Below are 14,538 nucleotides of genomic sequence, written 5' to 3'. Positions count from 1 at the left end.
TTTCCAGAATTGTGGAAAAAACACTGCAAAATCTAGTCCAAGGGTCAACAGACTACCTGTAAAGGGCTAGGTAGTAAGTATTTTAGGCTTTGTGGGCCACTTGGTCTGTCACGGCTACTCAACTTTGCCATTCCCTTATAGAAGGCAGCCGTAGACAATACGCAAATATATGAGCATGGCTGTGTTCCCATAAAACTTAGATAGGAAAGCAGGCAGCTGGCCACCTGATACATTGAAAATAGGCCCCATTACTTGGGTGACTTGCCTCGAGTCTCACAGCTAGTTTCATTAAGACAGGTCATTTAAAGCCAGGAACAGTGGTCATCAGACAAGGAGGCTTTGATAGTAACAACATGTTTATTATACCATCTAGCTGAGGATACAAACAAAACACTTCTTAATTTAAGAACTGGAAAACACTAGGCAATTCCTACAGTACTACTACAACTATAGCTTTCACCTATGGTAAAAACTAAACCATTCAATCATTTTGGTCATCATCCCAGTCTTTCTTCCCACTTGGAGGCTTGGGCCCACCAGCTGGTTTTGCCATGATGATCTGCAAAACAAAAACCACAAACTCATACTTCAGAATGAGGAAAAAGAACATTTTTCTATTAGCCTGATTCAAGATTAAGCCATCACCTCGACAGAAGCAACCTATTTTAGAGTGCATGTAAGACACTAGCATACAGTTAGCTTCCAGCAGTGAGTTTCCTGCTTTTGCGGACATTAAGGCAACAAAATCCACACACATTAGTGAAGGGCTTTTCTTCATTCTAAGACATGCACTTCCATAACCAATGAGCTGAATTTGCGTGCATCGCTGGCATAGATCAGTTTGGCACCTGATTTGCTATTTTATATATGAGGTTCGTCTTGCCAATCATCTTTATCCCAATTTCCTTGAGGTTTAGGAACTTTAGGTCCACCTGCCAGTTTTGCCATTATAATCTAAAGTGGTTGATACATAAACATATATATTAAATTCAACACTGAAAACTTCTAGTACTTGTACATGAGAACCACTCAAGTGGCAGTAAATGTGTGTTCATAACCAAAAACGCCAAGTACCTAGTCTCTGGTAACAAACACACCAGAGCCTCTAATTTATCTACAGTGCACTCACCCAGCATTTTCTAAGTATAACTAGCATTTTTAAAGGATTTATGTTTGGGAGAAAAAGGGGAAGGTAGCAGCTTTGGGCTGAAATTAATTCGGGAGAAGCTAAATTAAATTAGTTGGCTTTCCTCAAAGTAGAACTCTCAAACTTTAATATATATTCTGAATCTCAACACTGGAAACAGTATTCCATGCTTCCCAAATATATGATTAAAAGATCTTTCTGTATTTTGGCTTGTGTCTAAAGCAACACAAGCTGTAAGATGTCTTTACTACCACCACCAAAAGATTCCACACCCCTTTTCAGAAACTTCTATAAGAAATCTAAACCTAAAGTTCTTGGAATACCATTTTACTAACTGAGGGTTAAGTTCAGATCAAATTAAAGGCGTTAAGTATAATTTTAGAACCTGAGTGTAGCTTGATTTTTATACCTAGAATAGTTCTCAAACTTTGCTGGTTATCATATAACCATGGGCTTATTGAAAACATTGCTGTACCTCCTCCCAGGGTTTCTGATTCAGTGAGTCTGAGGTGTGCCCAAGAATTTGTATGTTTAACAAGTTCTTAGGTGATGTTGACGCTGTTGATTTTGGGACAGTTATTTGAGAACTATAGTGAAATAAACATTTGAACGAAGATTAACCTAGCCCTCCTACATTATTCAATGCTCAAAACTTGATTTGCAAGTTCCTTCCCAGAATATATACTACACAAAATTAGGTACAACTGTCTTCTTAAAAAACAAGTTAATTGTAACAAAAATTGGTTAATACAGTCAAATGGGCTCTTCGGATACCTATTTTACATACAGAGTACATAACAATGAATACCTTCCTCTATGATAAAATAGGCTTCCAGCTTAAAACCAAAATACAGAAGTACCTTTGTTACTGAGGCACTTATGACAATTACTGTCTTGCTTGGATAATTGACATTCAAAAAGTTCCTTCTAAGGAACTTCGACTATCAGAATTTCTGCTTACCTCATGCTTCAATCTACTTAGCATCTCCTGTCCCTTTCTATTTTTGGTTTCCGTTTTTATTCTTAGCCACATACTAACTTTTAGAATAAACATTTCCTTAGGTTTCTATTATCTTTATTTAAAAACTCAAATACATATATATATATATATACATACACACACACACATACATACATATATATATTCTGCCACTGAAAACTACCTAATACATTGATATAAAAATAGCCTATTAATAAATCCAGTACACAAACATCCAGTTCCATTTTTGGTCATCTTCAGGTAGGAAAAAAGTTCCTTTTACTGAGATGAAATCTGTTGCTATAACTACCATCAACAGGTCCTTATCGTGCTTAGAGTAAGTCCAGTTTCCACCTATGAAGTGCTTCTCCCAAGATTAATTTGGCATTAATGGATTTAAACTGTGTCTCTAGCAATTACAATTTTCTATTAAGTACTTACAAATACTTCATTGCTTAACAGTTACTTATAAAATTTTGTAGGAAAATCAGTTTCATTTTTCCAAGGTGTTTACTAGAAAACACCTTGAGAAATTATAATTTTGTTTTACCTCTGAACCCAGAATAGTCTTTACCACTTTTCCTCTTTGCCTCAAGGGAGGGGCAGAAATACTATGATTTTTAATACCTTTAAGATCTTTTATTAGGTTGGTGCAAAAGTAATTGTGGTTTTTGCAATTATTAACCTTTTAAACCGCAATTACTTTTGCACCAACCTAATAGTAGTACCTCAAGGCATAATTTGTCATAGCAGAAAAAAATTTTAAATACCCAGGTCCTATCACCTCCACAGACAACTAAAGGCGTCACTTTCCTTAAAGCTGACAGTGTGCAGTTCCTGCTTCAGGCCTTTATGGTCCTTCCATAGCAATACTACACATTAGACTTCCTCTCCAGATTATAAGGGGTTCTTAGGCTAAAACAAGGTCTGAAAACTATGACTCTAAATCAGATTTGTTTTACCTATTCCAGTTTAAAAGTGGCAAAGGTTTCTTTCACAGGAAAGGTCTTCATTTTTAAATGAGTTGAAATATATTCAATACAATTTAAAACTACAATAGGCAGGGAAATAATAAAAATGTTTTTTAGGGGCACTTGGGCATCTTTCAGATGAAGGTAAAGGAATACTCCTTTGAGTAGAATGACAACTGTGCTATGTTCTAGTTCCATGAAACTGTACTACTGAACCATAAGAAAATTATTTTTAAAACCCAAAGTTTCACTTTCACTCACCTGGTCCACCCTAAGGACAGTGACGGCGGCGTTAGTGGCCAGTTTGATGGCCCAGGATTTCCCCAGGTAAGTATCTAGAATACCAGCCTCCAACATGTCCTTTACAGCAGGAACTTCAGCCTGTCAACACCAATTGTCATTCTTTCAGTTTACGTTGTTTTATGGGAAAATGTTTATATTCAAATATAAAAATGCACGGCTCCTTAATGCTAGAAAAATAACTAGGCAAAAGTACTACCCTACACACCCTATAAAATGTTATTAAAACAGAAGGAAAACTAAAATCTCTATCAAACTATGTATTAACAGCTAACTTACAAAAATCGTGCTTACAATTCAAAACATTTTCTCACTGATGCTCACTACTTCTATTTTTTGGTTGTACATTCACAAAATAAAGCAATTTATGTTCGTAGTGTTTTTTTCAAATACCTCAATATCTAATCCAACATTTTTATTTCCTTCTTGATGTACTGCATAAAGTTTAGAGATTACTTCATTGGCCTTAACCCCCGAATTTTCTGACAGTGCCCGGGGAATAGCTTCAAATGCCTCAGCAAACTTCTTAATGGCATACTGTTCAAGTCCAGGACATGTCTAAGACAAAAATGAGTTTAGTATTACATTTTGTTCAAGCAACACGAAGAAAGTCAATTTATACTAAGAAAGCTATACCTCTCCGTAGGATGTGATCTGTTTGGCTAACTCAATTTCTGTTGCTCCACCGCCAGGCACAAGACGTTTATCCTACAATATGTAGTTCAAAAACAAAAAAAGTCACTAAGAAGCCATTTGCAGTTTTCTAATCTTCTCAGATGCCAGTTCACCACCTCCAGTTTCTGGTCAGGCCCTGTTACTGAAATTCTAATTACAAATTTTACACAAGTGTAGTGAGTGATTTGGGCAAATTATCTTATACATTGTGTCTGGTATATGAAAAGGGAGGACCAAAGTGAAGAATGGGGACAGCATGTTACCTTATCTGCATTTCTATGTAGCACTAAAAATAGTGCTTAAGCAACTGAAGGTACATTATAATTAAAAACAACCATAAACTATCCCTTTAAAACAGTATGTTAAAAATACTCTTGCTGTTTATTCCTTTGCATGATCATTCTAGAAAACTATTCATCAGCAATGGATACATAAATCTAGTCTTAAGTAAAAAACATGCTTTGCCATTCATTTTGAAGCTCTCAATGTTCAGGAGTCTGCCAACTGTGATTTTGAGGCCTTGCCAATTCCTCAATTAAGATTACTGCTAATACTGACCCTTGTGAGAACTTTGAAAGTATTAACACCATCATCAACTGCCCTTTCTATATCATCCATCAGATTGTCTGTAGAGCCTCGAAGCACTATGGTAGAAATGGCACCATCTTCCTTTTCTGTCAAATTAAATATACCTGGGGATTAGTAAAAGAAAATGAATACCCACGCTTCTATATAAATATATTGTACAGTTACTACATACCATGCTTGAAAACAACCACCTGCGTGTCTCCAACTTCTGAAAGGTAAACATTATCACAATGTCCCATTTCTTCCAGAACAGGAGGAGTCTGTAAGAAAGTGACTGTTGTAATAATAATTCAAATAGGTTCAATTATCTTCTAATGTTGTCCAAAATGCATACCAATCTAGGAAGAGCTGTAGCACCAACTGTTTTACATAGTCTTCTGAGATCCCATTTTGAGTTCAGCCTTAAAAAAAAACACACAAAAAAAAACCCAACAACAAAACATTAAAAAACAGACCTTAAATAGAAGCTTTAGTTCCATCAGATAGAATAAAATGCAAAACTAAATAGGAAACGCTATACTGATCCTGAAGTCACATTTTTTGAACCCTAGAGGTTTAAGCTCGGATTAGGTCTGGATTGTACTGTGCAGTCCAGACACAGGCATTCGTGATATTCTAGAATTGTGAGACTTCAAGTGTCTTTAAGATGTCAAGTGTTTATAAGTTCTAAAACACCAGGGAAGCTCCAATATGTAGAAAACTTTTGCTTTGGGTAATCATCATGTTATGCAAGGAAGAGAACAGATTTATTCTGCACATTAGATCCGGTGCTAGGAGAGGTGGCAATGGGTGGATGTCTAATGTGCCTCATAAATGTGGTCATGAAGTAATGCTCCCGACCCCACACTGGCACTGACAGTGTGCACCAGGCTTGTGCTTGGTTTCTGAAACTGTTCCTTTTACCCAGAATGCTTTCCCCTCTCCCTCTTCAAATAACATCTGTTGATTGACCGTTCAGCTCACAGCTCAAATAGTTTATTAGAGGCGTTTTCTGCCTCTATCGATTAAGTTCGGTCCTTTTGCTATATCTGTGTTATAACAGTCTTCATGGTGTGTAGAATTTGTTTCACTACCAAGAAGCCATTTACAATACAGGTTAATAGAATGATGCAGCTCTCTCTTACCTCACCAACATGATGCTGTATTTGTTTGCATAATGAAGAGCCATGTCTGCCACTTTGCCACCTGTGACGATGACATTTGCACCGCTGTCAGCAATGGCTTTAACTTGTGCATCCATAAGATTTTCTTCTCCCTTACTAAAGTTCATCAGTTCTTCAGCAGTCTTTATCAGTACTGTTCCCTAGCGAAACAAGAAAGCACGCTCTTTAAAACTATAACTACTTAGAAGTTCAAAGTCACAGGACAGCACCTTACTGAAAAAATAACTTAAAAAGATTTGGGAGAAAATATAAAGATAAATATACCTGTACTATGAAGCAGAATACAAAATCTGTATGAAAATAAACTCAGCTTGCTCCTAGACGCCCCCCACTCCCCAAACTGATGCATTTTCTCTCTGATGAGCACTTTGATGGGAGAGATGGATAAATACCTTAATTTTAGGTATGTCGGGCAGGCGTCCTGGCATGTCTTTTGACAATGTCAACTAGTGTACCAAAACAACAATGTTGTGGTTCTCAACTTTTTCTAAAATGTGGACTAAAGGACCAAGCCCCTACACCCACATCTGTCAAATGTTTAAAACCACCAACAACTCAGATTTAAGAATCCCAAGGTTGATATCAAAAATGACCTATAAACATAAACTTCAAACTTCATAACATGCATTTTTAGAAACAAACTTATCAATTACAAATTGTGTTAGTATATTTTTCCTACAGGATGCTACAGAATCTCAACATTATTTAAAAAAAAATTTTCATGAACTGCACTAAAGTACTTGTGTTCTCTTCAGTGAGATTATACTTGGTGAATGTGTAAATTCTATTAGAAGTCAAGAGCTGTATATTACAATATAAATAATACTGCCACCATGTAGATTCTAGTATTTAGTATTTGAATTAGATATACAAAGAATATAAACCCGATTTTAAATAACAGATATGATCCTGTAGTTTTCAATAATTATGTACTATTCACTGGACTGAGAGCAAACTCCGCCTTAAAACTTTAGAATCATAAAACAATCTGAGAGGGTTGCTAGAGGGGCGGGGGGGTGGGGATAAGGGGAAGGTGAGAGGTTTTGGGAACGTACAGAGGGATAGTGGATGGGGGAGGGGGGTTCACACAGTGTGAGGGATATAAATGATAAACGTCTAAGTTTTGCTTTGTCTTGTGCACCTGAAACTAATTAAAAAAATAAATAAATAAATAAAAATTAAAAAAAAGGGAAACAACCACAAAACTAAGAACCCCTGCGGGTTGCGATATTAGCAGAAGTGCTGATAAAACCAAATGCTTTATAGATTTTTATTTGACTTTAAAATAGAGTACAAGAAAAGACAATTGTTTTACATTTTGTAGAGGGATAAATAAACAAGGTGAAGTTTAAAAAAAAAAAAAAAAAAAAAATCTGAAAGGGCAACCTCATATTTTACCTTTAATTTTAAAGTTTTGAAGTCTACATACCTTAGTTTCTGTTATCATGCCATCAAAAGGACAAGAGTACACTGCTATTTTTGCATCTTTGACAGATGTTACATCACCTTCAGTTTCCTTCTTAAAAACCATGCCATGCAATACTGAAGAGGAATGGATACCAGAGCCCTAAAGAGTTGAATGCCAAAACCATCAGTGAGCTCATGAAAACAACATTAGGGCTAAGTTGTTGATTCTGCAATGTACTAAAAATATCCTTTTCTAAATTAAGTAATACATACACCAAAGCAGTGAGTGACTCCTGCGCATGAGTGGCTTGGTGGACGTAAAAGCACACCAGTCAGCTCAGGGCAGGAATTACTGTGGGAATGAGGTACTGTTGCGAGGCAGGGGAGAGGAGAGGCCCTTCAGTATACTGGGAAGAACTAGACAGAGAATAATTGCTCTAAGCCACTCATTCACCAAGTACTTGCTGCTGATGTACCAGAACAGCTGTCAGTATGGGGGACAGAATAGGGAACAAAAGTGAATTTCTCATGTCTTAAGTTTACAATTTTATAGGAAAGGGTCAGAAAAAAACAGCATATATATATATTTATATCTATACACACACACACACACACACACAGCAAATGTACTTATGCAAGCTAAACTAAACCACATTAACAATCATATGCCAATGTGCAAAACAAAACCACTATAAATACAGGTTTTACTGTATCAAGCATGTAAATTTTTGTCAAAAATATACTTCAATATTAACATTAAAGCAAATTTTACAGTAGAGCAAAACAACTTGCATCCCATTCAAAACTGCCTTCTAAGCTTATTATTACTGTAATTCAGCATATTTGAAAAATGCAAAAAATTAATAGTTTATTCATTATTCCCAACCTTCAAGCTGTCATGGAAAAATGGTAACTACAAGCAGATAATGTCAATACCCTTTTAAATTTAAGAGACAGTAGTATTACAACCTAGCAAAATCAAAAGGTTATATAAATGATGCTTCAAGAGGTAGGAAATCCTAAGTGTCTACAACCTGGCATAAAATTTGGGTTTACATTAACACAATTTTTTTCCCACAACAACTGACCATTAGTGTTATCTAGATAACACTAATGTATCTTCTACACTTACCAGAATCTTACAAACTCTGATGTTATCAACATTGAAATGGCCGGAATCAGGAAAAATAGATACTGTTAAGAAAACAAGACATATCAAAAGATATAATGGGACAACAGAGAAAATATCTTAATCACACTAAGCCAGTTTTTTTTCGTTTGATCTTTACATTTACTAATATTTACTCACCACATGCTTGAGCAATAAGCTTGGCCAGAAAGACTTCATTACCATATTGTTTACTCATTACGGAGGTAAGAAGTAGAGATGACACTTCATCAACATCGCGAAGATTTTTTGCAGAACAACACACCAAACCAGGGAGAATCTCAAGGGCTTTTCTGCAGGCTATTTCATAACCTTCTATGACCTTACATGTGAAGAGCAAAAACATTTCTTAAAAAGACATAATTCTGACACGATTACTTTGGTAACCCAATGAATATGAATATTTATTTTCAACATAAAACAACAAAGCCTACTTCCAGAATAACAGTCACAGCAGAGCCTACTAATTAAGAGTGTAGGCTCTGGTGACCAGCCGACTTTGAATCTTTCCTGCCACTAACTAGCTGTAAGATCCTGAGCAAGAGATTTCTAACTTAAGCCTCACTTTCCTCATCTAAAATAAAACGGGATTAATTTTAATAGGCCTCACTCGAAAGGTTCTTATAAGGACAGAATGAAATACCGCATGTAAAGTTATGTGCCACAATGCCAGCAGAGAGTAAACTGCTCAATGTTAGCTACTATGATAAATGATTGTTATTTCAGTTTGAAGCAGTGGGGGATTGTGTGCATATGAACACTTGCCTCTGAAACGGACAGGCCAATTCTCAGAAGCTCTTCAGCTAATTCCAGAAGAGCTCCAGCAAACACCAGAACAAAGTTTGTGCCATCTCCAACTTCTTGCTCTTGCATATGAGATGCCATCACAATCATTTTCGCAGCAGGATGCTGCACCTGGTAGAAGGGTTTGAATTTAAATAGCAAATGAAAGCAAACTATACAATTCATTTCCATTTCTTCTTATATTAACAAACTCCAATCTCCCTGTGGGCCAGGTAACCCCCCTCAATCACACTGCTCTGTGCTACTTAGTGTGGTCCTAAGAAGACAATCCAAGTCCCTGTAGGCTCATCGGCACAAATGCATCACTGTAAATGAAAACACTTCAAAGTGCACCTTCTTTTGTTCATCGCCACACATAGGTTCAGAACATTATTTACTAAATCAAACAAACAAACAAACAAACAAAAAACAACTAAATGATTCCAAGCACTAAAACCTACTAGGCATTTTTAAAAAAAGGCTCCAGGAGAGCCAAAATAGTCAATTTAACTTGGTCATGAATCTCATGCCACAAAAATGTATACACATTTTAAGAAACAACTGTATTAATTGTAATAATATATACCAATAACTAAAGATGAATACAAGTCACATTTGACTTATGCAGTTACAAGAGGTGCTCAAAGAGGTTACCGTCAGCATAATTTTAAGTTTTTTTCTTCCTTAAAATGTGTATACATTTTTTTGGCAACCTCTGTATATTCTTATTTTTAGGGGTATCAATTGTGGTTTAAAAAAAGAGAAATAAAATGTTTCTTACTAAAAGTGTATCAAAATTTTAAGTGGTTTTTCCTTAGGATTTAGATACCTCTTTTTTAGAAACAAGCAAGGAGTAACAACTGGTATCAGTGAGAAAACTAAAATGTCAGTACTATAGTTTTATTATGAAGACAGTTTTCCCATAAAACTTGGAAAAAACTCCTCAGAACATCAGTGTACAACATGACATTCACAATGACATGTCCCACCACAAATATCTTGTGGAATTTAATTTGTTTTGTTCAATATATTATTTTAAGACTATACTGTTATCCAAGTAGAGAAATGTTAACATATCTACAGTTTAAATGGATTAAGTTCTGGTGCTTTAAGAGTGAAATTCAGGAAAATTCCCTGAGGTTGAACACATCCATCAACTGCAAAGCAGCAAATGAGGAATGACTGTCTATGTGTTCAGGTGCGAGATCTTCCTCATAACTAGGCTAGCAGTATCTATTTTATAGACTCTATTTAAACATCATAACTGTTCTATTTTCACAAAACCAAACAAATGTTTTGATTTTTTTTTTTAAACCACTGTTTTAAGTACCTGCTATTTCTGTACTATGGAACAACATACCTCAGTGTCACACACTATAGAATGAGACAACACATTCAGTTGGGTATGATTTTTAATTAGCAAATATACTTTTATCACACTAAATCCCTCCATAAATAACTTACTGTAGACTTTCTTGAGTGGCTAAAATGTTAAACCTAAAGAGAACTCTACAATTAGAAAAATATGTATAATAAATTTTCAAGTTGGAAAAAGAAAGTCCCTTATTATCCAATCTGAAATGAGGTTTCTTCTATGATAAAATATACTTAATTTTTGAGGTCATCAAAACATTTCTTGGCTTTTTAAAAGAAATAACTTACTTCTAGCTCTCTTAAAATAGTTGCTGCATCATTTGTCACAAACAACTTCTCCAGGTGGTTGATAACCATCTTGTTCATTCCTCAAAAATAATAGTTAGAAAAACAAATCCATTACTACTCAAATCCTTCTCCAAATACCCAGGAAAATCTAGTCAAGAAATACAAATTTGTATGCACTTCGTAAAATAACGCTGGCAGAACTCAACACACATTATCTATTAAGATTATCTCACTAACCCATGGCTCTCCCTGATTGCATGTCCCTGTTATTTCTTTCCTTTCTAATCTCCTATGTTTACCCTGTTGCCCCGCAAATAAGACAGAGCCAGACAATCAGCTCTAATGCATCTTTTGGAGCAAAAATACAAGACCCGGTTTTACATTATATTATTTAAGACTTGGTTTTACATTATTGTAAAATAAGACCAGGTCTCATTTTAATTTTTGTTCCAAAAGATGCATTAGAGCTGATTGTCTGGCTAGGTCTTACTTTCGGGGAAACACGGTACTAGGGAGGATGTCAAAGTTGTCTTTTTTGTTCAATAAATATAAATTATATTAACATGTACAAAGAGCAAAACAATTTACTTAAAAGTATAGTTTTGCTTACTCCATAAACCTGTATCAATTATATTTAGTAGATGGTAACAGGCAAGAGAGAATTTTCTCCCTTAAATCATGTCACTTTATACAAAGGAACAGTTCAGCATTGAACATTAGGCACTGTCTCAATGGTGAAAGAACCATAAAGTAACATTTGGATTCCTATTTTTCTAAAGATATCTGAATTGCTGATTAAAAACTGGAAGCACTGTACTGGTGTCATTGAATTATGAAGTAACTTTCAAAGCCATACTATATGATGGCTAAAATTCAATTTATATATAATGCTCTCACAGTAAGTTTGAAAGAGCTAGTACATGAAACTGTACTATTGTAACTTTTAAAAGATTAATTTAGAAATTACCATTTGGTCCATATGCTGTACGAGTCGTCTGGGCAAGCTCCTTGCAAGCCTGTATGTTCCTGTACACAGCCTCTTCTAATCCTGAAAAATGCTGTAAAAGAACTTCTCATTAGACAGGACAGTGAAACACAGTAATTTTCTTCATCTGTAAAACGGGGGTAACAATGGTACCTATCTCACAGGACTGTTGAGATAATCAAGTAAGATTTGTGTATGTAAAGCATGGTGCTTGGTATTCATAAATGATCCATAAATTTGCTCACTAGTTTAATGAACAAAGCATGACATTTTTAGGGACCACCAGTACCTACCTACACATTCAAACATAAAGCCTGTAAATTTTTTTTTATGTAGTGAAAAGTGCTAAGATTGATCAGAGAAAGCATGTGATTTATTTCAGGTAAAAATACCTTTTATCAGTACTTTCTGACTAAAAGTTGCAATGTGGTATGAATACTTTTCTAATTGTGTTAGAGCCTGAGTATTATAAAGCTAACAGTTCTATGTTCACAGGGAATTGACATTTAACGTACCTGCCCCTCAAATGCTTAGGGACTAAAGTATACAGACTTGAATGGCAACACAATTCCAATGTGTATATATTGAAAAAAATTGATGAATCGCTCACAGTACTAAAATTCTCAAGTTTTATACTGGACTTCTTTTAGACGTCATTTACTTGTGATCTCAGATAGGTTTCATGAGCCTACTGTTCATGGCACCCTTTTTCTAGAGCTGCTTTGCCTAACATAGCGGAATTAGCCACATGGTTATTTCAATTTTATGTAATTAATATTAAAAATTCAGTTTCTCAATTGCACTAGCTACAGTCAAGTGCCCAGTGGCTACACGTGGCCAATGGACACCATACTGGGCAATGCTGACATTCCATCGTCGCAGAAAGTTCTGCCAGACAATACTGTTCTAGAGCATAAGGTGTGGCTTTTATTACATTCACAAAACTAATTGTGATCCAAACAAGGTTAATAATCACTACTTTAGAAGGGGTGGACTCTTGGAATAGCATTCAGTCTGATCCCCTGCCTTACACTCTTGCTTCTTCCCCACCTCACCCCCATTCTCCGAGAAACAACCATCTCTGATTAGAAATCAGATCCCATCAAACCCTTCAATGATTTTCCCATTAACTCTTAGCATAAATCGTAAATCCTTCCTCGGGGCTACAAGGCCTGCCTGACACAACACGTTCTGGCTCTTAGCTACATCTCCTCTAAAATCATCTCTTACTTTTCTCACCTTCCCTTGGTAAGCTTCAGCCCCATCACCTCTCTGTTTTAACAGCTCAAACTCATTCCATCCTCAAGGTATTTGTACTTACTGGTCCCTCAGCCTGGAACACTTTCCCTTTTAATCTTGGCAGGTTCCTTTTGTCACTCAGCACTGACCTAAGAGTTCTTTCGTGAACATCTTATTTAATTGCTCCAGCTATCCGGACTCATCTTGTTTTGGCGGCAGACTTTGCTCCTTCCTGTCATTTTCTACTATAGTGCTGTTTATATCCTTTATTATTATTTGAAATTATCCTTTTTGCTTGATCATTCATTATTTCTGCCTCAGAAAAGACTACGAAATTTTCAGCCTGACTTTTTTAATAAAGCAGTAGCTGATGTAGTTTGCAGCAAAGCGGTTTCATCAACATTTACATTAAACCCTAATATTTATTTATACTCATGGTACGCCAAAGTGCATCCTGCCCACAAGAAACTAGTTCCCTAAAACTGTTACCTGAAATTGAACCACGCTGACCTATATTTCCTTAATTAAACACAGGAAATTTGACGGACAAAAAAAGACCACTATTGGAACAGCCCAAGAGACAAATTTATCGGCAATGCATTAAAATATTTTTTTAAAATCATGCTCTTTAAATTACATTCAAGGTCTGGCCATAAAACAAAGCAGTTTTATTGAAGCCAGGATGTCACTTACCCTGTGGATTACACAGGTAAGTCTGCTAGTTACAACTTAAAGGTACCATCTTTTGGTCCAATCCCCTCAATTTAAAGGTGAGGAAAGCAAGACCTCCAGGGCTACGTTTTACATCAGGGTGGCCAACCTAAGTCTGGCCCAGAACCCATTTGGATTGTCTATCTGTCCTCCCATAACGCACTACTTTCACGAAGTAAATGAGGGCCCGGTTTCTCAGAGGGCTCTTCTTGAAAAGAAGCCGCCAAGAACTGGCCCTTGTTCCTCTCCTCTCCTCTAGAAGGATGGAGAATCTAATCCGCCTGTCTTACGGATGGAGGAAAAACGCACGTTTTAGGCTAGTTAACGGAGGAAGCGAATCCTGCGGCCTCATCCCTAACCCGCCGCCTCCGACCTCTCAACGCTCCCTAGGATCGGGCAAGGGCAGAAATGCCCGCGGGCGTCGGTGGCCGAGACCTCCAGACAACACCTCCCTTTCTGGAATCTTCTCTTCCTTAGACCGCTATCCGGGTGCAGGGGGCACACCCGGCCCTTTAGGAGGCCTTTTTCCTTCGTTGCGGCCGCCGCAGCGCTACGCTGACTCTTCCATCTTACTCTCCCTTCCTCCATTCCTCACCTTCGCTCCATCCTTGAGCATCTGGGCAAAGCCCGGGGCCTTGGGGACATGAAGCGCCATGACTAGCAAGCAGGTAGCCCTTCACACGCCGGACCGCCAGATCCCAGAAGCAGCGAGGGGCACGCACAGCCTCCTGGGAACGCAGCGTGCCGTGACCTCACGCTC

General features: G+C 36.8%; 1 protein-coding gene across 1 annotated transcript; it reads right to left on the bottom strand.

The window, feature by feature from the left end:
* Window positions 1-338: 338 nt before the first annotated feature.
* On the bottom strand, window positions 339-14,538 carry CCT8 (chaperonin containing TCP1 subunit 8). The gene is made up of 15 exons (XM_019729891.3): window positions 14,374-14,538; window positions 11,811-11,901; window positions 10,844-10,923; window positions 9,164-9,313; window positions 8,540-8,720; window positions 8,363-8,424; window positions 7,253-7,390; window positions 5,785-5,963; window positions 4,995-5,061; window positions 4,833-4,920; window positions 4,631-4,746; window positions 4,034-4,105; window positions 3,791-3,955; window positions 3,359-3,478; window positions 339-559 (listed from the first exon to the last, which is right to left on the bottom strand). The coding sequence occupies exons 1-15, from the start codon at window positions 14,431-14,433 to the stop codon at window positions 482-484; spliced, it is 1,647 nt and encodes a 548-aa protein (XP_019585450.1). The 5' UTR covers window positions 14,434-14,538; the 3' UTR covers window positions 339-481.

Source organism: Rhinolophus sinicus, chromosome 17, assembly GCF_057876585.1.
Source record: "Rhinolophus sinicus isolate RSI-liver-muscle chromosome 17, RSI-T2T, whole genome shotgun sequence".
In the NCBI taxonomy this organism is placed as follows: domain Eukaryota; kingdom Metazoa; phylum Chordata; class Mammalia; order Chiroptera; family Rhinolophidae; genus Rhinolophus; species Rhinolophus sinicus.
The sequence above is the reverse complement of the archived record's forward strand: the minus strand, read 5'-3'. Positions and strand labels throughout refer to the sequence as shown.